Raw genomic sequence first — 25,782 nt, 5'->3', positions numbered from 1 at the left:
TTCAAACAACCCGTCTCTTCATCATGTCAACCTCCAAAACCCTAGATCATAATAAACCATTTGAAACATCCCAAACTCAAATGGGTTTTTCTCTAATCCACCAAAACACATCCACCAACACAACCACCACCACCACAACCGGCGAGAGACGAGGCCGGAGATCAAAGCAAGCAGAGCCAGGGAGGTTCCTAGGAGTCCGAAGACGTCCATGGGGTCGTTACGCAGCCGAGATCAGAGATCCAACCACCAAAGAACGTCACTGGCTCGGTACTTTCGACACAGCCCACGAAGCTGCTCTTGCATACGATAGAGCCGCTCTTTCAATGAGAGGCACTCAAGCTCGAACCAACTTCGTATACACTCCAACTGATGTTCACACTATTCTCACAAACCCTAATCTCCATTCTCTCATCGTCTCTCCTTACAATAACAACCAATCTTTCTTACCAAACTCTTCTCCACAGTTTGTCATCGATCATCATCCTCATTATCAAAACTATCAGCAACCACAACAACATAAACACACTGTCGCCCAAACCGTCTCACCCGCTGCTTCTTTCAAAACGCCAGTTCGTCATCAAAGCGCGGATATTCAAGCGTTTGGTAATAGTCCTCAAAACTCTTCTTCTAACGGCTCTTTATCTTCATCTCTAGACGAAGAAAACAACTTCTTCTTCTCTTTAACAAACGAAGAACATAATAACTCCAATAACAACTCGGGTTACTTGGACTGCATTGTCCCAAACCACTGCCTTAAACCACCACCGGAAGCCACCACCACCCACAATCAAGCCGGAGCTAGTTTCACAACTCTGGAAGCAAGTAAAGCCTTTGAATCATACGGAGGGTTTAGTAATAGCTACTTCGAAGAAGGTGAGATGATGATGCTGAATCATCATGACTTTGGTTCATGTGATCTTTCTGCCATGATCACTAACTATGGTGCTGCTGCTGCTTCAATGTCGTTGGAAGATTACGCGATAACTGAGCCACAAGATTTATCTTCTTCTTCTCTCGCTGCTTTTGGAGATGTTGTTGCAGACACTACAGGCTTCTACTCAGTCTTTTAGAACATTCTATATATTATATTTCTGTGTTTTATATATATGCAATATAATTAAAAGTTTTTACGTTGTTCCATGGTCGTTTGATTTTGTTGTTAACTAGATGTTATCTACTTTTTCATATATATATATTCTACTTATTGTTTCATGCACCATAAGGTTACCCTAACCATGAAGTTTTGATTCTTTCTTTTTTTTTTGTAATTTCTTTTTGGTATCATGGTTTTAATTAGCAAAAGAGTGATAATGCGAGTTGTATTAAGACCACCTTTTGTCCATGCTACTTCCAACATACTCATTATGTATATAATAATGTGTTGTGCTATAATAATGAAATCAAACTAAATTAATTGCCCCAGACGGATAATATGACTGGAAGTGAACAACTAGAATATGTAATATCAGGATTATAAATTAGTTGCAAAAAACTCCAATTTTCTAATTTTGATCAGTGTGTATACGCTCAGATAATTATATATGATTTTTTTTAGGATAATAGTAAAAATTTATGTTCCTACGAATATGACATTTGAGAGTTTTAGCTATGGAAAAAAAAAACTAGAGATGAGATATCTGCCATCAAATTTTGCATGGTTATTAAAAATATTAGTTAATGTGAGATGGACTTTAAGTGAAGAGTGAAGTAGCATGATGGTGTTTTTGGTCTTTGGACATGTGCTTTGGTCATGACTTGTTTGGTCTTTCATTGCACAATCACTGTTTCATGTCTCCCTCCTTTTGCCTTAACTTTTGTCTACCACAACTCAACATTCCAACTCCTTATATCATTTTTTTAATCTGTTTAAGGTTTTTGACTTTCTTCCATAGAACTCGATTAGTCCCTTTTCCAGTGTTGATCAACTTCACTTTTTTCTTCTTATTGTAGTTAAATTGACAAAGATCCAATCATAGCTGTTATACTTGTCAAACATATGTACGTTGGACTTCATCATATGTGATCTCTTTACAATTTGTCAAAGTCCAAATAGTTATTAGAACTTCTATTTTTTTTTTGCTAATTTCTTCATGCATTAATATCTCGATTTAGGCCAAATGGCTCATTATATCAGAGAAGAACAAATAATTATCTCCATATGTAAGTATGTATATTAATATATATGCTATATATTTTTATTATATTTAAAAACTTACTTCGATAGTTCGACTGTTCTGATTTTGAAAAGCAAAAGGCATGTATCACTACAGTCTTAATTGTATATCTAAGTAGTAACTCAGAGAAAAAGCATTTAATGATTAGTAATTTTTTGGGGTTGTTGAAAGCATTTGTTGTGAATTGTGATGTTTCAAGGACCAAACTCCATGAATCATGATGATTATGATTTCTCTGTTGTTTGAGTAAAACTAGACGCAACGAACAAACCACACATGCACATGTTATATCAACAACACAAAGAACCAAGTACGAGAATTACTGACTACTACTTCCACATTAACAGTGTTTTTTTCTTTCTTACTTCTTTTCATTATATATTACCTTTATATCTCATGATCAAAGTCGTACGGATCGAATGTAGAACCAGAAGAACAAAATAGAAACGACCCTGAGATCTGTTCTGTTCTATTTTTTTTCGTTTTGTCATGATCGTCCTCTTCTTCTTGTTGTTCCAATAAAAGTATTTAGAATCGGATTGTTCAAACGAATATTGCATTTGCGTTTACTATTTTTTCTACGATAAAAAAAAAAAGTCTTAATATTTGTCTAATATTCTTTAAAAAATGTAAACGCAACTATACACCCATAATTTCACATTTAGGATTTTAAAATATATATATTTGTCATACTGCATTATCGATATATATTAGATCCTATCATATTACAAATGATAATTACATCAATCACAACAAAGAATATAAATCTCTGCAGCATATGGACAATGACCGATAAATCTCACACCATATAAGGATTCACATTCCGTTTCTGATGATGTGAACTCCAGTTTAGAATACATAAATTTACGTTAGATAAAAGCATTAAAATATTGTACTTTTTCGAAACGAAACACAATAAATTGAATGTAAACATCAAAAAACACAAAATAAACACATCTCATCCAAACGTCCAAGCTCTTGACACAGTTTGCTGAAGATAATCCTTGAGTCAATTTCCTCAATTTGGTGCATCTTAGTAAGTGGGCTTTTGTATGGGCTTTAATCTCTTTTAAAAGTCATTAGAATATGGGCTCTCTTATTTGGAAGAAAAAATGCTCCTCGCAGAGTGCAAGTGTAAGTGTCTACCTGATCGATGAGACAGGTACATACATGACTCAGAGCTGCGGATCAACGCTGCAGTGGCTATACCGCGATTGTTGTGGAGCATAACTTGATAATGGCGACCTATTTGGCAGACAAAGTGATTGAGGTTGAAGGAAAGCCTGGTGCCAAGTGTACTGTTAACCCTCCAGAACCACTTGCCAAAGAGATGAACAGATTCCTACCGGTTAGTAATAATCAGTGTTCGAAAAAGCGCTCTAGGCATCCGTTTCCGCCCCGTTTAGGCGCTAGGCGCTATAGCACTGTCTAGACGACCACTTTGACCGTCTAAAATTGTAATATCATCATTTTAGTGTATTTTTCTAATTTTAATTGCATAAATTTAAAATTTATAAAGTTTATTTCTATAAACATGATTATAAATGTTTAATATATTATTTAAAATGAATTGAAATAATGTTTTTATTTAATTTGTTGTTTTTGATTTAATATTTTTATTATCTTATACATATTTTGTATAATTATTATGTATACAATATCAATTATATAATAGTTTATACTTTATAGTGTAAACGCCTAAATCGCCTAAAACCATCTAAATTCCGATTAGGCGTTCTAGGCGCTAGGCATTGCATCACCGCCTAGTTAACGTCTAGCGCTTTCTTGAACACTGGTAATAATACTAATAGTCACTTATTATTATTTTACTAATCCTCAGCGAATTGCTGATAATGTTTTTGTGGGAAAACAACCAAAATCAACCCCAATTATTTGCCGAATGTTTTTTCATACCTAAACTTTAACACCATACAAATAACAACCTGAACTATATTAAAATTCAAATTTGCTACCTAAATTATATAAAATGCTGTCAATTTCAACCTCTGTTCGAACACTGCTAAATCAGAGTTTAAAGATGTTGAGTCAGAAAATCTATGGCATCCACATGGCATTGGGAATTACCAAAACTAAGTTGTTTTGATCATTTTTAGGTGTGTTGCGGCAAGAAATGACCAAAAATGAAGTATCACAACACACCTTAAAATGGACTCCAATACCCCATTTTTTGTCAAACGCTTTGTTTCTTGCCACAACACACCTAAAAATGATCAAAACAACTTAGTTTTGGTAATTCCGAGTGCCATGTGGATGCCACAGATCATCTGACTCAAAATCGTTAAACTCTAATTTAACACTATTCGAACAGAGGTTGAAATTGACAACATTTTATATAGTTTAGGTAGCAAATTTGAATTGTTATAGGTTGTTATTTGCAGGGTGTTAAAGTTTAAGTAAGAAAACACGTTTAGCAATAGTTGGGGTTGATTTTGGCCATTTTCCCATGTTTTTGTTTATTCCATGGAGCAGCATCTGAATATTACATTCAGCCGGGACGAGGAATCTTTTGACTTCTCACCAAGGGTCATCCAATTAGGATCGAACAAGGACACGAATCAAAAGGCTGCAGGCAACTACTACAACGTAGATTGAGTGATTGGTCAAAGAGAGGGAGAATACCAGATTGCATCCCAAGAGCCTTTCTCTCGATCATTATATAGCGATTATATTGTAAGAGATTGGGCACTAGATTGTGTGCCAAGTAAAATATCTTCAGGTTCCTAAATTGTTTACATACCTCTGCCAACAATCACTCTTAAAGCAAAATAAGTTACTTTCAAAAATTTGATCGAGTGGACTATGCTCTGATAATGAACTTCCAAAATCAGCAGTAAAATCTAGTTAACATAAATCTCGCAGCGTCAGAAAAGTTTATGCAGCTCGGCGATACTCTAGCTGTTTGGTGTTTTCTTGAAGTACCTTCACAACAAAAAGAAGAACGAGAACCAAAACATTTAAAGAACAAAGAACACTCTTCAATGGTGGAGAAAGAACACCCTAAAAACTATTGGAAGCCATAGTTACCTCGCGTATTCTCTCTGCAATTGCCTTGCAACCTTCAGAAGCCAATGCAAACACCGTTTCAAATGTTTCCATCGGTAACTTCGCATCCATCTACATTTGCAACTCAAGACAATAAACATCTAGAATCATATGATTGCGAATGGAGAGACAATGTGATATGCAAGGGAATAAGAAGAAAAACCTGAAGGAGTGTCACTTTGTCTAATTTAGGTAGAATACCAACGGTTACATCAGCTCCTCCAGCGCTATCTTCGACATAGTTCAGATCAAGAAGAGGAGTACTGTTCAAGTATCCAGCACTACAAGAAACAGCGAGATCACGCATTGGAATCCCAGCATCTGCTAGAGCTAGAGTCGCAGCATTGATACAAGCTGATCTTGTTCCTGAAATACAGAACATAACATTAATACCGGATCAGGGATTGAAAGAGCTTTAAAAAAAAAAACTTGTTTGCAGAACGAAAGAGTTAGTAAGTTACTCTTACCTCCATCAGCTTGTAGAACCTGAAGGAATATGTCAATCTGCATAAAGGAAACAATCCATCAAGAAGCAAGCACAAGAAAAAGAAAAGAGAAAAAATACAAACTTTGACTACAAGGAAACCTGAGAATGAGGCAACAATTCAGTCAATATGCAAGCTTCCATTGTCTGACGGATGACAAGAGATAGCTCAGTTGATCGCCTGACCATCATAACAATACACAACAACTTTATATGAGTCTCCGTAAGAAGGAAGCAAGAGTCTTTTTAGCTACACAGTATAGATAGATGTATAACCTGTCGAATTTTTGTCTTCTACGATCACCAGTACTAAACTGAGCCATACTATACTCACACAGCACCTACCAACGGATAAAATTAGCCATAAAGCATTTCAAATTTGACAAAGCTTTTTCACCAAGAACAGTACCAAACAAGCATATACATACCAATGCATGGTCGTTCTTTTTTTGCAGGCTCTTGTTTTGAATCTGAGGGAGCACAGAGAAAAAATAAACCAATTCACACTAAATTATACAAATCAAAGCATCAATCTTGATAGGTCGGAAAAAAGAGTAAATTAAAGTACCTCTCTTGGACCATAAACAGCTGCAATTACTTTGGTATTACCCATCTCAAAAACAGCAGAACTGGAAACAATGTTGGTTCATATCAAAAGTGCCAAATTTAGAACTGACATGAAAAAAAAAAAGAAGGAAGTAATTTTTGAGTTTACCCGTCAGCCTTAGAAACCACTCCAACTTCAGCTACGATTTGCCTCATCTGATGAGTTTCATTACAAGCATCAGGAATAGAAAAAAATTAACTTGTGAAGACAGCAGCAAACAAAATACAAGGGAATAGAGAAAGCAAACATACCTCATTGAATCGGCGACCATCTAATCGAAGACCTTCTGGGTTTACGTACTCCATTGTTGTGAAACCCTAGATAGAGAGGGAGATCAACTATGAGAGCCAAGAAAGAACAAGCTTGATACTTTCTGATTCCTAAAACAGGGTAAACGAAGCGGAAAGAGAAAGGAGTGAGGAACAAGAGGCGATACTTACCTCTGTCTATATTTGCCGGCGGCGATATGACGGAGAGTGATGGACGGCGACGAGAGAACTAAAACTAAAACTAAAAGAGATTTAGGGCTGTTTGGTTCTTTTTGTGAATTAAGTAAAATGTTAAGGGTATAAGCGTAAAAGCACTTTTGTCTGAATATGGTTTTGCTTTCTCACTGATTCTCTCTGTGAAGTGTGATCCAATTATAGGTTCTGTTTTTTTTTTTCTTTCTGTTTTGTCATGCTCTTCCTCTTCTTGTTGAATCTTCTTTAAAATTTGTAACCGAAGAAGCTATATAAACGTTAAGTCACGTTTAGGTTCTTTGTCATATTTACATAATCATTAGATTCCTATCATATTATAAACGATGATTTTACATTCAAACAGAGGATTCTCAGGAATCAGAGAATTTTTGTGAATAATATAATAAAGGCCATTTATTAAAATATAGTTTCCAAAAAGAAAAAAGAACAAACAACGTAACAGAGACAAACAGACACAGAGGAGATGGCCGTATGAAGGAATACTATGAACATGGTAAGAGAGACCTAAGAGAAGAGACATCATAATAACACATAGAAGACTAGAAAGAGCCTCTTTCGTCTTATCTCTCTCTTGCTTTGCTTCCTGTTGTCGTCTCTCCACCCAAAAAAAAATATCCTTTTTTTTTATGTTCCTGAATTCATATGAAAGTTTGATGGAAGGAAGAAGAGAGATGGAAGAGATTAAGAGAGATCAGATCATTATCTAAGAAGATTAGAGTGAGATTCTCTTCTCTCCTTTTGAGTTCTGTCTGTCTCTTTAACCTGAAGTCTTAGCCTCAATGCTAGCTGAGTTATCTTTATTGGTCTCAGCAGCAGGTTCGGGATGGTTCACACCGCTGGTCGTTGAAGAAGAGACAGTTTCAGTGCCACCAGCTGTTGTGGTTATAGGTTTAATAGAGCTGGAAGAGAGAAGCTCCGTGCATTGCTCAGACGAGGATGATGATGATGATGATGTTGGAGCTAGTGTACCGAGCGAGGAGGACCCCAGAGGGTGAGGCGCAACGGGCATGTCGGTGAGCGAAGATGCGGATGGGTTGTAGCTTAGTGAAGAAGAGCCGATGGAGTGGTCAAATTTGCATGCAGGTCCAAACTTGCAAACCCCGTGTTCAACAAAGTGAGAGCATTGTGCTGCTCCCTGCAAAAGTCATTACTATTAGCTTTTGTGGCGCAACAAATGTGGGTGAGGAACAAAAAAACAGAGCTTCTTGATCACATCAAGAAACAGAGAGTTTCCATATATGAACTCTACTTTTGATCATGAGCATTTCATGAAGGAAACTTTCATGTTTTTTATTAGGTCGTATAAGCTTAATATATAAGACTTACAGGACGAAGAGGGAGGCCAATGTGGCTGAGGGTAATGTCCTTTGGCGATGCTGCTTCCATAGGATGATGGAATCTGCAAGAGGATCCGAATTTACAATCTCCGGTTCTCATAAAGTATTGACACTCGGGTTGTTCAGGCCGCTGAGGAAAAGTTTGTTCTTTATTTGAAATACCGGTAGAAGATGGACCGGATTGATATGCAGGCGCTGAAGGAGATAACGGTCTAATTCCATAAACAGAGCTGGTTCCCATTGAAGGCTGAGTCCCAGGCGAAGGTATTGCACTTACAGAAGCCTAAATAGTTGGGAATGAGGTTTACTACGATTGAAACGAAAGAAAGGTACGAATAAGGTTTCTTTAGAGCATTACCTGGTAAGGGTTCCAGCCAGAGTATGGGACCATACCGGGATGAAGAACCATTTGACCATAACCGTAAGGGCTTGGAACATATGAGCCTGGTAAAAGCTGAGGCCTTGCTAGAACTACACCGTATTGCTGCGATGAAGGAACAACAGATCGAGACTGAAGAGATGGATACATAGTTGGCCCAGCGGATGGAGCTTGTACGCCAGGAGGGACAGGATGGTGAAATCGACAGGTGGAACCAAATTTACACTGGCCGGTTCTCATGAAATAGGAGCATTCTTTCTCCCCCTGGTAAAAAATCCATTTGTAAGGAAACAACTTTGAGAGATCATTTCATTAAACAAAAGACCACAGAGAGAGATTGAACAAACCGGGCGTAATGGAAATCCCATGTAATTTAGTGAGATAGGAATAACAGAATCTCCTCGTCCTCCTCCTTGTCTAGGATGATGATATTTGCAAGAAGCACCAAATTTACATGTTCCCGTTCGCATAAAATGCTGGTGCAAAGAAAGCCTTTAAAGTGAGAATTGGCTTACACAAAGTGATATCACATTCTCATACACAGAACAGAACTAGTTTGCTTAAAATCAATGAATGGTATATAGGAACCTGACACACGGGCTGTCCCATTCTCTCTGGGAACTGACCAGCAGCTTCTGTTCTGAGACCTCCACCAAAGACCTAAAATAAGGAAACTTAAGAACATCCAATGAGAGCTTCACAAACAAAATAGAAAAATCCGAGATTCTGTTTCAGTAAGATATCAGATCGTAGATTGAACAATGCATCTGATCAACTAAAACACCCCATTATTTTTAGACAAAATCACAGAGGAAGCAGACAAAAGAGAAAAAGGCAGTAACTTTTCAAAAGAACCCAGAAAAGAAATTAAAAGAAATAGAAAACAGAGATGAGAGAGTTTTATTACCGGAGCACGGTCTGGTGGGTGATTGAACCGACATCTAGACCCGTACCCGCAACCACCGGTTCGTGTAAAATAGATACAATCTGGTTCATCAGGTCGCTCCGGCAACGAATCATCATCACCACCACCGCCTTGCAACCCTAACCGCCACATCGAAGCTATAAAAATGCCGCATTATATTATAAAAAAAAAAAAGAAAAACCAAAACTTTCAATCAGTTTTGAAGAATCAGACATTTTAAGAGATGGCAGGGAAACAACGTTCATACCTTCGATGCCGGTTTCGTCTCCAGGAGCGGACCATTCAAGTGATGGATCCGACCTCGGCTCTTCTTCGCCGGCGCCACCGTACCGCTCCATTTTTTTTGTTTTAACCGGAGAAACAGAACCCACCAATGTCGAGCTCTCCGATCAAATGGGAGTGTCGGGAATAGATGAGATGTGAGAAATAAAAAGAAAAAAAAAAACACAGATCGTGGTTGGTTAGGTTGGTTGGTTCTGTCTCAACACCACCACTCTCAGTCGTCGCTTGATCTCTCTTTGCTTCAAAGCTGAAACCTTTTTTTTCTTTTCTAAAAAATCGAAAGGAGTATAATTTTTTTTTTTTTGGTTGTGAGGGGGAGGAGGGGTTGGATTTTGGAAGAGAGGGATGGGGGAAGAAGTTTTTGATCTTATGCGTGCTCGCCTTTTTTGTGGGTGTTTTGCCGGTGGTGGTTAATATACGCGCCAAACATAGAATAAATGACTTCTCTCATTTTTATTTAATGCCCTTTTTTATTTTTTTCTTTCTTCTTTGTTTTTCCTTCTTCATCTACATGGTCTATTTATATACACATTCCCTAATTCTGATTACAATATTAAAAAACTCATAATATTTGATGATTTAATCCAAAAAGTTGCTTTAAACTTCATTTAAGTTTTAAAAACTAATAAATTGTTCTAGAAGATTTTTTTTAAGTAATTACGTATTCCGGTGATACAAGTTATCCCTATGTAAGTGAAACATGTAACGCGTGTCTTCCGTCTTTCTCGTTTAACGGTTGATTTTTGAGTTACATTTGTCTTCGAACTAACTAGGTTCCTCGATTCCGTCACTTTATATGGTTACTAACAAAATAAAAGCAAATATACGTGATTATTCATGTTTTCATTTCACTTTTAGAAACTTTAGTTCGGTTTATCTTACTTTTCTATTCTATTTTTTTGGCTTTGATGATATTAAATCATGATATTACCAATTGGAATTGATATCTATAACATAGTTTGGTCCTAGATTTAGTTAGACTCACAACATTAGATAGTTTAACTATTTGGTATAGTAATAATGTACCATTTTACTATATGATCTTAATATATTATATATGTAAAAACTCTTATATTAGGGCTTCATTTGAACTTCAACCACTATTTTCCTTCTTTGGAGTTTATGGTGATTTCTTACCACAATTATGACTTATTTATGTTTTACTTTGTAAACCCTACCAATCACCATACATACATGTTCACAACAAGCATGACTGTGTAAGCAACAAAAACATGCAATCAAAAAACAAAAAGAGAGACGTATATCTTTGTCGCCTAAAAAGAGAGAAGGAAAAATTGTTTTGTTTCTTAGTTTCTCTCTTTTCAATCATTATAAGTTCAAAAATTAAGAAACAAATGAAACAAAAGTATTATGCATGCACTAATCAAAACTACTACTCCCTCTGTTTCATAAAGAGTGTCATTTTGACACAATGCACACAGATTAAGAAAATTATATACTCCCTCTGTTTCACAAAGAGTGTCATTCTGACATATTTGACACAAATTAAGAAAACTTTGAATTATACATATTTGCCCCTATTTAATTAGTAATTAATGGTTTAAATTCAATGGAAAAAAGCTTTGGGTTTAGGGGTAAAAAAGATAATGTAGCATTAAAAAGCATATTGGAAATGTAGAATGATACTCTTTGTGTAACAAAATTTTTTCTCCAAAATGACACTCTTTGTGAAACAGAGGGAGTAAATTTCTATTTTACCCTTTATAAATACACTAAAACAATTTCTCTTTCGAATTAATAAGCTAAAATAGTAGGGATAAAAATGAGATTTAATATTAAAAACTGCATTGAAAATATAAAATGACACTCTTTTTGTAACAAAAAAAACTGTGTCAAAATGACACTCTTTATGAAACAAAGAAAGTAATAAATGACTATCTTTAATTACACTGTATAATTTTATCTTCTATAACTATACTTTTTACCATTTGTGGATGTACTACCTTTTAATGGAACATCAAAAATAGAAGAAAAAAGTCTTTAAATATCCTTATAGGAGCATTAAAATTGTCACACTACTCAGAAATCACTAAAATTAACTCAGTTTTGATTTTCCTTTTCGAAAGTGTTGCGTAATTTACAGTTAAGCAAGCCTTTGAATCATGACACGTCCCGTGGAGAAACTCGAATATGCGGGTGAGGGACATGATTGTCATTGGCCGCAAAACAATAAGAAAATCTGAATCTGTGTTTCTTTGGAAATTTTTTTAAAAATGATACCATGACGTGAGAAACGCATTAATATTATGTTTCATATTCAGACTAATGTAACTAAAATAGAAATTAGAAATAATGATAGCCATTTCTTTTGTCAACAAAAAGCGAATGTTAAGAAAAGTATTTTAAGAATTAATATAGTGGTATCCTGAAAGTTTTCACACACAAAATATACAAATGATTGTTTAGATCATTGTAATAGTAAAAAAAAAAAGTTTAATAAGTCAAACAAAACACATTGTGTCGGCTCAAGTTGCAAATATAGCAACATGCTAATTTCTTTGTCAAAGTTAATTCATGTGTTATTTATTAAATGATGTTAACAGTTTAAGTGTACTCAACCAACCATTCCATCTGCTAATTATATTTTAAAACGTATCTGAAAAAAACTGTTTAAGTCGCTACTCGCTACTACACTGGTTGGAACATGATATAGTTAGATCTTCGTGTTAATGTTGACCTCGACTCGTCTGACTACAGTAATAGGTAGGTTTGATATTGCATTATTTACGCCTAAGCTTTTTGACTAGCTAGTTTTGTTTGTTGAGTTGAATCTGTCTACACATATAAACGACACAAGAAATTGTTTTGTCTATCTTCATGCAAAAAACTGTTAAACATAACCATTTGACATATATGTTTTGAAACGTAGGATATGATGGTCTACTTAACCACACTTTTGGTTATGGTAGTCTAAGACAAAACACTGGACTTAATTTGAATAAATGAAAATAAAGAAAACTGGTTCTGTTTTATTAAACATAATTTTTGAAAAGTTTATAGTTTGTCTTGATTTAGACTTGAGCTTAAATGTAGTTGTTTAGATAGAAAACAATAAGTACAAAAGAAAACAACAGTAATAGATGCTTTAAAAAGCAAACAAGAAAATTTTGTTTTAGTTTTGCAACAAATAAAGAAGTTCCACGTACGTGTTGAGAGGATGTAAATACGGAAAGTATTTTCTTGCACGCTCACGCAAAGAGTGTGAATCGCACTCAACACCAAACGTTTAAGAGTCACTTCACACTTACAAAGCATATTTTTTTACCACTTCTAATATTTTCCATATGGATCGTAAATTTAATGCTTTGGATGATTGATTACAAAGCTCATCATCGTACGTTAGTACTACAAGTTAGTTTGTCAAAATGATTTAAGTTTGTCAGATTTTTTGGTCACTTCCTATTATATTTGCAGACTTGGAGAAGTATATATAGGAGAGCTCACAAACAATTAACTTTAATTTGTTGGCTATGTCTACTTATAAGCTGATGTACAAAATTTAAAATTTACGATATAGTTCTAATATATATATATATATTTTTACATGAATACAAATGATTCAAAATGTGTTTTCTGTTTATTTTTGTTTGGTATAACAAATAAATAAAAACTTGAGGTATGATGATTATTGATTTTTTTTTTGTCATGTGATGTAATACAAAAAATCATTAAACAAACATAGGTTGTGTGCTGCCACTAGAAAGCAATACAAAAAACATTAAAATAAAATAAAATGTGATGGTTAATGATTGAAGCGCGTGAATTTAAGCCGCATGGAATGGCGCAATGAGGATTCAGTTGGGACTTGCGACTAGCTAAGTGACTTATTGACTTTTAGATCACTTAAAAAGGCGACACTGTAATTGATCGATCCAACGGGTATAAAAAAACCATTGGTGTGAATAGCTTACTTACACGGTTGAGATCTTCTTTACCTTACATTCTCATGTAGTCTTGTCTGCTAAACTGCTGGACAAACGAATAAGATGTCTTCACTTCACATCCTTGGCCGAGTAGGGGTGTAAACAAAACCTCAACTCTGAATCTTATATAAATAATCAAAATGTTGCATATATTAAAAATTATAATCACAATGTTACATGTATTAGTTAAACTCAAAGTAATTGTAGACATGGTTTCATGAGAGTCTTGACAAATCAAAATCTTATTGTGTGTTTTTTTTTTTAATAATCGAATAATAAAAAAATAGAATTAGAAGGTTTGTTTGACTTGGAGAGGTATTGGCCACATGTGAGCAGCTTTTGGAGATTGTGTTATTACACCCAAAGATCTTTTCGACCATAACATTCGTATCCTCTCATAACCCAAAAATGTCGGCGAAGGCATTTTTTTTTGTTTTCGGACACAGTCATTTGTCTTTAATACTTTCTTTTTTTTTGTGTCGGACCATGACATCTTTTTTTTTTTGCGCGATAAATATATTATATGTGCTGAAGTACAATAGAGTATTTGAAGTTTGAACTATGGCACTCAAAATAATGAATGATGTGTGAGTTAATCGTAATTTTGGTTTTGTGTACATTTCAGAAGCTTTTACTGAGGCCTTGACGGTCAAGGCTTGACCTATGACTTGTAAATCGAGGGCTTAAGTTAAGGTTGTGTATATTGCATTTTGGTTTCTCAAACTCAACAACTTTAAAATCTCTATAAAAAAAAAAACACTTTACATAACGACGACAAGAAAGAGATTCAAAACTCATCACCGTAGACAAAAACTAATCGAATCAGAAATTATAGTAATTTAATTTTTGTTCGCTCCCTGATTTGAAATTATTGTGTTTCCTCTTTGTCCCTCGGAAGTGAGACACACTTGTGTACCCATGAGCTCTGTTAGATAAAATGTTCATACAATGAACTTATGGAGATCATTACTAATTGGAACTGGTCTCATAACTATGATCTAAAAGGCTAACGACACAAGCAATTGATGTTCCCACCAAAAAGTTACAAATTTCAGATTCATGAAGCTATTTGTTTCTAATATCACATACAACTCCAGTCACAGATTTAACCAAATAACGCTGGGGAGAGCTAATCGACATAAAGAAGAAAGATCATGACGCTAATCTTAGCTAAAACCATCGGACTAACAGATTCTTTGGATCAGACAGATACCAGTGATTGCGTTTGTTCTGCTGAAGACTTAACTAAACCACCCAGTAACGTATAGCCAAAAAAAGGAAACTAAAGCTTCAACTTCTTCTTGGGTCTCTTTAACTTAGCATCTTCATCGACTGTGATCTGTCCCTTTCAAAAAAGTTTCCCACACGCAGATATGAGCGACGGAATCCAGAAAGTAACTTAAACAGACTTTACAAAAAAATCTGTGTGGGGGAAACGAAAAGCAAGTAGAAAGATGAGATAAGGAAAAAGGGAGTGAGGGAGATAACCTTATGCTTTTTGTTTTTCTTCTTCTTTTTCTCATCTTTTTTCTTCTTTGCGTTTTTCTTCTTTTTCTTTTTGCTAAGCTTAGTGTTCTCTATCTTATCGTCATCAGAAGATACCTAAACATGATGACGCAGGTGTACGAAGTGGTCAGCAGAACATATTCTAGAACTTTTATTCTCTGTCCAGATAGAATGAATGAGAGTATAGAGAGAATAGTTACCTCGACGTCCTCGAATGAGGCAACGTGTTGGATTCTCCTTCCTGAACTAGACGCCCCACCTGAGACCAAGAGAGTATCATACAGATTAAGCCTTCACATTCAATACCCCAGAGTTTAAGATAAACCTCATTCGGCCATATACGTTTCCCATTAACATAACTGACACATGCATTTTTCTCCATATGGATTGGCTCGGATAAAAGTAAATCTCTCCATGTTAGTGTGCTACGTTGTTTTCACCGACCATATAGTAATAACAAGACTATTCTAAACTTTGAGGTGAGCTAAACTTAGTCCACAGTTACAATGAACTTATAGTGTGAAACTAGTTTCAGGCAAATAGTCACTATGTATTAAAATTTCACGAATGAGCTAGATATGCTTTCCAAACTCTCTTGAAGCTCCTGGGGAAAACCCATGGAGTGCATCAATGCACTATCATTATTTGCAATGATGTAGTGGAGTCTCAATTCCATATACATCCCTTGCACAATCATGACATTTGTAAAAATTCTACCCGAACTTCTTGCCAAACTTATAAGGTCTCAAGTTTGATGCAACCCACAGTTTCTACTAACATATCCCAACTATTATAGTTCTCCTTGACCACTGACGATGAGAGTTTACCAATTGCTAAGGTTCTTCTGTATTCCTTAACTTGAACTGAGCTACAATTTCAGAAGAACGTGTCCCTAGCTTTCAACCCTAATGCCCAACAAAAGTACTTGAGGATCCAACAGACCTGATAAGAACCAGATCTGATTCTCTCAATCAATTACAGAAGACGAACAGAGAACAAAGGTCAATTCTATAGCAACCTAAACTCTCCCAAACCAAGATCCTCAACTCATTCCTTCAGCTCGCTCCCCTTTAAATCTTAGTTCTCAACTAACCGATAGGCTTGTTACAATTAGTCTTGGTTACAATAGTCCTGACTAGACTTAACAAGATCACCTAATCAATACCTCAACATATTTTGGGTAGCACATCAGCTCTCAGCTAATGCTGAGCTATCAATCATGACTTACAATCAAGCACAAACCCTTTTAGGCTAACTACATGCTCTTCTACAACACTACCAAGAAAGCTTTATAAATCACAGGACAATGCCATTGGCATCTTTCAAATGCCTAAAGCCGCTCAAACAGCCTACTCCAAATAACAAACCTTTCTCGAACAAACATTATCAAAGAAAGAATCGTGCTTTAAAGGACTCACTCGAAATAACAGTTTCTTTGGCGTTTTTGACGGCTAACTCGAGAAGGTCCGGATCAATGGAAGCTAACCCATTAGGATCTTGCAGCTTCCTCTCTATAAACTTGGCTAAAGCCGCCGCTTTGTTCGTCTTCAAGGGTCCACCTGGATGAGCCAATCTGTATACATCAATAACAACATCCATGAAAGTCTAGAATTTTGAAATCGAGAAGAAGAAGAAAAAAAAACCCTAAGGAGTGAAAAAAAAAGAAGAAGAAGAAGAAGAGAACCTGGGGAGAGGATTAGAGCGAGAAGAAGAGGGAAGAGAAGTAAGAGGAGCGAATTTGCTTCCTCTGAGAGCTCTCTTCTCATCTTCGGTCAGCTCTTCGTTAATGGCTCCTCCTCCTCCCATTGTAATTTCCGATCACCGAAACCTTTGACGGCCGTCTTATTTTTTATACTTTTGAAAATTTTGTCAAAAAAATCTAAAAAATCTAAAAACACGTTTATAAGTATCACAAGCAAATCAAAAGCACATTATATTAGCCTCTATAGAGTTGAGCCAAAAAGTTGTTATATTTGATTGTAATATTTTGGTTAATGAAAAGTTGACGTTGTGAAAAAAAAAAAAAAACGTTTATAAGTTTGCTATCTAAAATCTGAAAATGTTTATGAGTTTATAAGTTTATAACGCCTATCTTAAATGTAAAAACGTTTATAAGTTTGCTATATAAAATCTAAAAATGTTTATAAGTTTGCTATCTCAAATCAACAACGTTTATAAGTTTTATAGTAGGACACTCTCTTTTTCTTCTCCTTCAACCCTATCATTTTTTCTGATTAATCGTTGTCTTCTTCTTTTCCGGCGAATTAAATTCCAGATTTTTCCTATTGCAAATCAAACATTTGTAGGGTTTTCCTCCTAAAGTGTCCACTTTTACTTGAATCAGGTTTGTAATCATCATATATTTTTTTTTGCAACTCTAGATTCTCATGTCTCGATTTGTTTGTTGTTTTGGTTTGGTCTCGATTTGTTGATATGTTGATTCCAATATGGGACTAGAGAGACTTTTGATTTGTATGAATTTGAGAGATTGATGAGTTATCTGAATTGGGTATCAAAGTCACTGAGATTAAACCGGTGTGATAAAGTTGAGTGAAACAAATATGTTTATATGGACGTGATGTTGTTATAAGCGATATCTTGTTATGTTTTATTTATCTTTTACGAGTTAATCGCTTTTGGTTATAGAATAAGAAAACGGCTTAGAGTGTGCGGTTCAGATTTTGAGATAATTGGTGATTGTATTGTTGCAGGTGCATAAGAATGACTGAGTCCACTTCAACAAAGATTACATTGCCTGGTACTAGATACCCGATAAGCGATGAGGTCAGGGAGTCGGGATCAATCAATAAATATTCGGAATTTTCTACCATGGAGATTCTTAAAAATATATTCTCCAATTCTTTATTCAGTAAGTTGGAAAACACATTCCTTGGTCCGATCATCAAAACAACTTTACGATAAATCAGATAAATGCTTTAGGTGAGGATAAGGATGATGAGTAAGAAAAACTGAGGCTAGCAATGTTGGCTGTTATTGAGAATACATTCTTGTTTAGATATCGGATTAAGACCTACAAGTTTCAGGTAAGTTATTTGACTAAAGCGTATGGCTAAATCTAAAGTTATCCTTGGGGAAAATATTCTTTCGACTTACTGATAGAATCTATAAATAAGGTTTCGTCTGGTGATTTAAAATGTGAAGTTAAAGGATTTCTGATGGCATTGCAGTTGTGGCTTTTGGCTTCCGTGCCAAAATTACAAAATGCTTTTGCTCGATTGGATAACAACCATTCAGATTTGTTTATTTGTACATGGTATCTGAGTACACGTCAACCTAACTTTGCTGAAATTTGGTGTATTGAAGAACAAAAGATGCTAAGGTAACATGCGTGCTGGACAGATCTGCCTTGCTCGATGAAGAAAAAGATGATGACCTTGGTAAAATTATGGACTTGGTGAATCGAGGTTACAACTAGACTGAGTTGGATTGGAGTAGGAAATTCATTGAGTTGGAAAAGGCTGAAGAATTCATTTCTCAGATGCACCAAGAAGATCAGTTTCTGGGCAAGGAAGTTGAGTTTGATGTAGGTGACTATGTTTCGCCTAGGCTCAAGACTTGTGTTTCACCTAGGCTTGAGGCTCCAACCCTCAGTGCTCCCATTGGGTAGAGAAGTTGAGTTTAATGAGATGCTGAACAGAATTGTGGTTGATGATCGGTCTGAGTTTCAAGGCCAAGAAGTTTCGCCTAGGATCGAGACTTGTGTTTCACCTAGACTCGAGGCTCCAACCCACCAGCTCAACGCCTCAGTGCGCCCACTGGGTGATGATAGAGAAGTTGAGTTTGCGGTGGGTGATGATCGATATGAGTTTCACGGCTAAACGCTGGACAAGACTGAAAAACTGGACGAAGATGTGGGTGATCAATCAGACTCAGACTCATTGGTTGAGGAATTCGAACATTATAAACCTCTATCAGACATATATGGTCAATTTTATGTGGAGAACCTTCTATAGGAGAAACTAACACTTCCAGCCCTCCATCACCCCGTAAACGCGATATGGACGTGTGTCTAAACCAGTAGATAGATTCTCTCCTAGTGGCAAAAAGACAAAATCTCGTAAGCTCTGACAAAGTAACTACTAAGAGAGAATCTATCTACTGGTTTAGACACACGTCCATATCGCGTTTTACAGGATGATGCAGGGTTGGAAGTGTTAGTTTCTCCCATAGAAGGTTCTTCCACAGAAGATTCACCATATATGTCTGACAGAGGTTTAAAATGTTCGAATTCTTCAACCAATGAGTCTGAGTCTGATTGATCACCCACATCTTCGTCCAGTTTTTCAGTCTTGTCCAGCGTCTAGCCGTGAAACTCATACCGATCATCACCCACCACAAACTCAAATTCTCTATCATCACCCAGTGGGCCCACTGAGGCGCTGAGCTGGTTGGTTGGAACCTCGAGCCTAGGTGAAACACAAGTCTCGATCCTAGGCGAAACTTCTTGGCCTTGAAACTCAGACCGATCATCACCCACAATTCTGTTCAGCATCTCACTAAACTCAACTTCTCTACCCAGTGGGCGCACTGAGGGTTGGAGCCTCAAGCCTAGGTGAAACACATCACAAGTCTTGAGCCTAGACGACACATAGTTAACCACATCAAACTCAACTTCCTGATTCTAAAACTTATATTCATGGTACATTTGAGATTACTATCTAAAATGATATATTTTAGAGTTGGGGGAGAAGAAGAAGAGAGTATCATGCTATAAAACTTATAAACTTTTTTTCATTTTAGATAGCAACCTCCCATTGCAATTTCCGATCACCAAAACCTTTGACGGCCGTCTTATTTTTTATTTTGTTGAAAATTTTGTCAAAAAAATCTAAAAACATAAAAGACAGGAGGGAGACGAAAAGGTGACCAAAAAAAAAAAGCAAAAATAATAATAGTAATAACGAAAAGGTTAAAACGTCGTCGTTCAGGAGAAAACACGGCGTTGTTTGGCCGCGCTTTTTCTCCTTCAGGTCGCCGAGATTGATCGGATCCATTGCGACGACGACCGTCTCTCTTCCTCCCAAAAAATTAAGGGATGCGAGGTGAAGCAAGTGAACTCTGCTTCGGTTGCCTTGATCAACGTATCAAATCAGACTTCTCCGACCAGATCGTTTTCTCTTACGGCCTCTCCGATTCGCCGCTACCTTTTGGATCCTCCGCCGTCGTTGAGGTCTAGTCCCTTTACTCTCCTTCCTCTAGTCATTATCTTTATTCTAGATTTCAATGGTGGAAGTATTGGAATTAGAGTTGCTTCTTCAATTGGTGTTTGTGTAGGTCTCTGATTCTAGCGAGGAAGTATCTGCTTCTTCTTCTTCTTCTAGTGAATTCGCTTCGTTTCAGTTCGTTTTGGAGTATCTCCGGAAGGAAGAACATGGTTGCTTAGCCAATTACGTGTACGGTATTTTTCTCCTTAGGCTAAGACTTGAATCTATCAAATATTTTTGGTTGAGCAAACTTCTTTTTTTTTTTTATTAGCAGCGAGAGATGTGTTGTTGGAGTTCGAGAAGGTGGAACTTCAAATAATGCTGTTGATTCTGATGAGTGTTTTGATTGTTCACCCAGTGGCTCTCAGGCTAATGAAGATGATGATACAGAGAACATTACTTGTGGAAGCGTTACTTGCGAGCTTTCAGGTAGTTTTCCATGTTGGAGAAGAATAGCTGCACTTTTACCAATTGCTCGGGTTAGAAAACGTTCTGCATCTGATCTTCAAAAGCTTGCTGTTAGTTTCCTTTCTGAGTGTCCAGAAGATCAAGTTTTAGCCTCTCTACATCGCCTGATTGATGGGAAGCCATCTGGAGAAGAAATCCACAGTTTCTTTCGTCTTCTTGGGTTACCATTGTCAGAGGAAAACAGCAAACTTCCATGTCTGAGGCATCCAAATCTAGCACCGGTCTTGAGACTTTTGACATCATCTGATTGTTTGGTCTCAGTGCTCCCCAAAGCCCCGTATACATTAGAGAATATTCTCCAGTACAGCCCCAGTGCTATTAAGTCAGAATGGCATAGAGATTTTCTGATTTATCAGCTATTGTCTGCGTTAGCTCACTTGCATGGGTTGGGGGTTTCGCATGGTGACATTCGTCCGTCAAGCATATTGCTGTCTGATTCATTATGGAGTTGGTTAAAGATCTATAGCAAGCCTGATATAGGTTCTAGAGATGCCAGTTCAATTTCTTCAAGAAGATGGTGGTGTGCAGAGGGTTGTTATTCTTATGGCCTTTATGCTGATCTTAAAATTTCTTCAGATTTGGACTGGCAGACTTACTTTAATAAATGGTGGAGGGGAGAGTTAAGCAATTTTGAGTATTTACTCGTATTAAATAAACTAGCAGGTCGACGGTGGGGGGATCACACATTTCATCCGGTAATGCCATGGGTCATAGATTTCAGCAAAAAACCTGAAAATGATAGTGACTCAGGCTGGCGGGATTTGAGAAAGAGCAAATGGAGATTGGCAAAAGGAGATGAACAATTAGATTTCACCTATTCGACATTTGAGTCCCCGCATCATGTTTCGGATGAATGTCTGTCTGAGCTGGCTGTTTGCAGCTACAAAGCAAGAAGACTACCACTGAGTGTCCTGCGAAAGGCAGTTCGGTCTGTGTATGAACCTAATGAGTATCCCTCTGACATGCAAAGGCTTTATGATTGGACCCCTGACGAGTGCATCCCTGAGTTTTACTGCGATCCCCGCATCTTTTGCTCCGTTCATCCTAGCATGTCTGATTTGGCTGTACCTCCATGGACAAGCAGCCCTGAGGAGTTCATTAAATTGCATCGAGATGCCCTGGAAAGTCCCCATGTTTCATCTTTAATACATCACTGGATTGATATTACTTTTGGTTACAAAATGTCAGGACAGGCTGCTATTACTGCAAAGAATGTTATGTTGTCTTCATCTGAGCCGACAATACCAAGGTCAGTTGGACGTCGTCAACTCTTTTCCCGGCCTCATCCGGTGCGCCTTGGGTATTCTCGCGAAAAGGAACAAAGTAGAAATGAACTAGAAATGCATACATTCCATGGCTTTGGTGTGGACAACAAGAGGTCCATCATCCTCCAAGCTGATGACTATCTGGAAGAAACTGAAGAGGCATCTGCATTTTCTGATCATGCATCACATCTAAGTCCAGAGTATCACCTTCATCAAAACTTAGTTGAGTCTCCTTTGCATGATTCTTCCAGTGAAAACACTAACAAAGAAAAATATAGTCTCCCTGGAACTTCAGAAAACAAAGGTTTACCATCAAGTGTAAGTTTGAATTATCTATTGGAGCATATGGAGGTGAGAGACAAAGCATCGACAGAAATTCAGGAGTTGTTACTATGGCGGCAAGATTTCTGCGCAAGAAACTTTTCCAAGGACATTGCAGGGGATATTTTTTCTATAGGCTGTGTCCTGGCAGAACTTTATTTGATGCGGCCGCTATTCAACTCTGCGTCTTTGGCTGCTTATTTAGAAGGTGGTGACTTACCTGAATTGGTCAAGGAACTTCCTCCTCCTACTCAGGTACTTGTCGAAGCATGTATTGAACAAGATTGGAGAAGGTATTTTTTTCTCACCCTTTATGTTAAACCCTGTTCTTCTTTGTTACTTCACTGTGTTTATGACTGTGTGATATGTGCTGATAAAAATGTGTAGTAACACATTTTGTCTTTTTAGGTGTGAATGCCTAATTACTCTCTCCTTTCGCAACATGTAGGAGGCCCTCAGCAAAGAGTCTTCTGGACTCTCCGTATTTCTCAGCTGCAGTGAGGTCAGCTCACTTGTTTGCTGCTCCTCTTCACCTTTTGGCTAAAGATCAAACACGCTTGTGTTATGCTGCAAGTTTTGCCAAACAGGGAGCCTTGAAAACAATGGGAACATTTGTTGCAGAGATGTGTGCTGTGTACTGTTTGCCACTAGTCACAACACCTTTATCTGTGGACGAGTGTGAATTGGCTTATGTACTTCTCAAGGAATTTACAAAGTCTTTGACACCAATGGCGGTGCAGAGACTTGTCTTGCCTTCTATCCAGAAGATCTTACTGGTACACATATATTGTTGGTTCCTGATGGAATTTCTAGATCTAAATTTCTGTGGTTAGAGTATCAGCATCTTGTTAAGTTCAATTAATGTCTTCTGACAGAGTATCATATGTTAGACCACAGGTTACTCGCATTTGAAAGTTTCACTTCTTCAAGATTCGTTTGTGAGGGAACTATGGAATCAAATTGGAAAGAGAGTATATCTTGAAATGATTCATCCTTTAGTCATATCAAACTTGTATAATTCTCCGGACAAGATCTCGGCTTCTGCAGCTTCTGTGCTGCTGATTGGTTCAAGCGAAGAGCTTGGTACCCCTGTTACAGTACATCAGGTCAGAGAAGTTTTCTTGTTCTTGTCCTCCACTCCATTTTTATATATGTACCTTTCATCGGGTATGTTACGTGTTTCTGAGTTTCTGTTTTGGATGCTGACTTGTCCCTTGATACAGACTATACTGCCTCTGATTAGTTACTTCGGAAAAGGAATATCCACTGATGGGATTGATCTGCTGGTCAGAATTGGTACACCCTATCTGTTAGTTTAAGCAACTTTCTCTACCTGGAAATTTCATATCTAGCTAAGTGGTTGTCGTATTGTTAAATTTTCAGGGAGACTGTTGGGCGTGAACTTCATTGTCAAACAGATGCTGCCATTGCTTGAACATGTTGTTTGCTTCTGTATCGATCTTTCTTCTATGAAAAAACCAGAGCCGGTTCATAGCTGGTGTTCGTTGGCGCTGACTGATTGCCTAATCACACTCGATGGTCTAATTGCTCTTATATCAGACGAGTTGCTTATACATGAGCTGACCAAAGTATGTTTTAAAAGTTTGCTCTGTCTATCTTTACTGTCGTTTACGTTAAGCACTTATGTTTTCTTTTTGTTGTTGTGGCTTGTCTTATTATTACATAGGGTCGGTTGTGCCTACATGTAAGAGTTCTTATGCAGAAAAATCTAGAGTTGCGGGTCCTTCAGGTATTCTTGATTTTCTTTTTTTTATTATTTTACTTTATCAGTAACGTTGAGGGAGGTGTGAATGATAGTGATGTATAATCAAGATGTACGACCTGGTTTAAGTTGGCAATTGAGTAACTCACTTTAAGTGGTGAAAGAAGATTGACTAAAAAAAAAGATTTAGCTTAATTTTAGTGGCTCTGCTGTGAAGTTTGTTCTATTGGTATTTGCATTATCAGGCATGTATCGATGCCTTATTTATAAGAGGATCCATCAGTACACCTCTTTACAGCTCTTTGCAAACATATGGAAGGCCTTTTTAACATTTGATTTTCTTTTTAAATGTTGCTTTTTTCAATGTTTCAGTTTGCTGCAACTTCCCTGATGTCAATTTGCCAGCGGCTTGGACAAGAGTTGACTGCATTGCATGTTCTTCCACAGTTGAAGGAGCTTTTTGATGAGTTTGCTTTTTCTGAGAGAAGTACAGATGCATCTGACTCGTTAAGCTGGAAGATCAGGGCTGCCAAGCAAAATTTTCATCCAGAATCTCCAATCAAAAGCCGTATGGATCTTGTGTGCGTGTTTCACCTGAATCATTAGTAAATAACTTTTTGTATGCTCCTTTTTATGTCCTAACGTTGTAGGAATTACAGGTTGCTTCTCTATCCTTCTTTCGCCTCACTTCTTGGTATGGAGAAATTACGTCAAGGTTGTCCAACCTGGCTACTCCTTGAGCAATATCTGCTAAAGCATCATAACTGGAAGGTATTCTTTCTTAATATATAGAAGAACTCTGGTTTCCGTTGCTATAAAATTTGATATATACAGATTTCCATTGTGCTATGAACATTTATCACTGAATCTATTTTGATTCAGTGGGAATACACAGGACGGTCTTCTCGACGTAATATGGAAGCTAGGCCTGTTCTAACCAAGGGCCCTGCATCTAAGCAGCCTCCTAAGATGTTGCTCAACGGATCTGGACGGTCGGTTCCCCAGTCGCAGGGGTTGAGAAATTCAAATCAGTTAAAACCTCATATACATGTCCCAGTTGAAGAACAAGAAGCAGTTTCAAACCCTTTGGCGCGTGAACCGTGGTCATGGTTTCCTAGTCCAGTAGCTTGTTGGGAAGGGCTTGACATTGGGCGTTTTGGAAACCTCAAAGATGAGAATCAATGGAAAACTAGAGCATCTGTTTTGTCTTCTGCGCGTGCCCACCATGGAGCTCTAAGATCTTTAGTGGTTTCTGAAGATGAGTGCACAGTTTTCACCTCAGGAATTGATCCAGGGTTTAAGGGAAGTGTTCAGAAGTGGGAACTAGCAAGCTTAAGTTGTGTATCTAGTTATCATGCCCATGAAGAGGTTGGTTCCTTGTATTATTATTACCTTCTTACGGCACGCAGATAATTACTCTCTTACCCATAAATTAGGAAGTATGCACCTAATTGTTTCCTGTATATTTTAGGTTGTTAATGACATCAGTATACTGTCATCTACCGGAAAGATAGCATCTTGTGACGGAACTATACATGTGTGGAACAGCCAAACCGGGAAACTGATATCTTTGTTCTCCGAGTCACAGACTGATCAA

General features: G+C 37.1%; 5 protein-coding genes across 8 annotated transcripts in view; 2 read left to right on the top strand and 3 right to left on the bottom strand.

Moving 5' to 3' along the window:
- On the top strand, positions 1-1,070 carry LOC104770185 (ethylene-responsive transcription factor ERF086-like). The gene has a single exon (XM_010494568.2). It carries the CDS (start codon positions 24-26, stop codon positions 1,068-1,070), a length of 1,047 nt encoding a protein of 348 aa, XP_010492870.1. The 5' UTR covers positions 1-23.
- Positions 4,845-6,878, bottom strand: LOC104770184 (exosome complex component RRP41 homolog). The gene is made up of 11 exons (XM_010494567.2): positions 6,769-6,878; positions 6,580-6,645; positions 6,437-6,483; positions 6,290-6,350; positions 6,150-6,191; positions 5,998-6,062; positions 5,824-5,902; positions 5,705-5,741; positions 5,401-5,603; positions 5,220-5,309; positions 4,845-5,114 (listed from the first exon to the last, which is right to left on the bottom strand). The coding sequence occupies exons 2-11, from the start codon at positions 6,631-6,633 to the stop codon at positions 5,067-5,069; spliced, it is 726 nt and encodes a 241-aa protein (XP_010492869.1). The 5' UTR covers positions 6,634-6,645; positions 6,769-6,878; the 3' UTR covers positions 4,845-5,066.
- On the bottom strand, positions 7,186-10,208 carry LOC104770183 (zinc finger CCCH domain-containing protein 58-like). 2 transcript variants are annotated; one of them, XM_010494564.1, is made up of 7 exons: positions 9,699-10,208; positions 9,434-9,588; positions 9,115-9,186; positions 8,874-9,002; positions 8,506-8,790; positions 8,137-8,430; positions 7,186-7,945 (listed from the first exon to the last, which is right to left on the bottom strand). In XM_010494564.1, exons 1-7 carry the CDS (start codon positions 9,787-9,789, stop codon positions 7,568-7,570), a joined length of 1,404 nt encoding a protein of 467 aa, XP_010492866.1. In that variant the 5' UTR covers positions 9,790-10,208; the 3' UTR covers positions 7,186-7,567. The 2 variants fall into 2 exon arrangements, with proteins under 2 accessions (XP_010492866.1, XP_010492867.1); XM_010494565.1 differs by having other exon boundaries at positions 9,434-9,570.
- LOC104770181 (E3 ubiquitin-protein ligase RBBP6) lies at positions 14,606-17,085 on the bottom strand. 3 transcript variants are annotated; one of them, XM_010494562.2, is made up of 5 exons: positions 16,868-17,084; positions 16,602-16,756; positions 15,384-15,442; positions 15,166-15,279; positions 14,606-15,022 (listed from the first exon to the last, which is right to left on the bottom strand). In XM_010494562.2, exons 1-5 carry the CDS (start codon positions 16,987-16,989, stop codon positions 14,960-14,962), a joined length of 513 nt encoding a protein of 170 aa, XP_010492864.1. In that variant the 5' UTR covers positions 16,990-17,084; the 3' UTR covers positions 14,606-14,959. The 3 variants fall into 3 exon arrangements, with proteins under 3 accessions (XP_010492864.1, XP_010492865.1, XP_010492863.1); XM_010494563.2 differs by having other exon boundaries at positions 14,606-15,016; XM_010494561.2 differs by lacking the exon at positions 14,606-15,022 and having other exon boundaries at positions 15,037-15,279; positions 16,868-17,085.
- LOC104770180 (protein GFS12-like) overlaps positions 20,056-25,782 on the top strand; it is an 8,136-nt gene continuing 2,409 nt past the window's right edge. The window contains exons 1-11 of the mRNA XM_010494560.2: positions 20,056-20,374; positions 20,479-20,597; positions 20,683-22,755; positions 22,911-23,238; positions 23,353-23,568; positions 23,686-23,758; positions 23,846-24,051; positions 24,150-24,212; positions 24,558-24,766; positions 24,845-24,956; positions 25,068-25,553. Coding sequence (XP_010492862.1) covers positions 20,240-20,374; positions 20,479-20,597; positions 20,683-22,755; positions 22,911-23,238; positions 23,353-23,568; positions 23,686-23,758; positions 23,846-24,051; positions 24,150-24,212; positions 24,558-24,766; positions 24,845-24,956; positions 25,068-25,553 — 4,020 coding nt within the window. The 5' untranslated portion in view covers positions 20,056-20,239. The remainder of the gene's footprint in view (positions 20,375-20,478; positions 20,598-20,682; positions 22,756-22,910; positions 23,239-23,352; positions 23,569-23,685; positions 23,759-23,845; positions 24,052-24,149; positions 24,213-24,557; positions 24,767-24,844; positions 24,957-25,067; positions 25,554-25,782) is intronic.

The sequence above is a fragment of the Camelina sativa genome, chromosome 20 (genome assembly GCF_000633955.1).
Source record: "Camelina sativa cultivar DH55 chromosome 20, Cs, whole genome shotgun sequence".
Lineage (NCBI taxonomy): Eukaryota > Viridiplantae > Streptophyta > Magnoliopsida > Brassicales > Brassicaceae > Camelina > Camelina sativa.
This window is presented reverse-complemented; position numbering and strand designations above follow the sequence as displayed.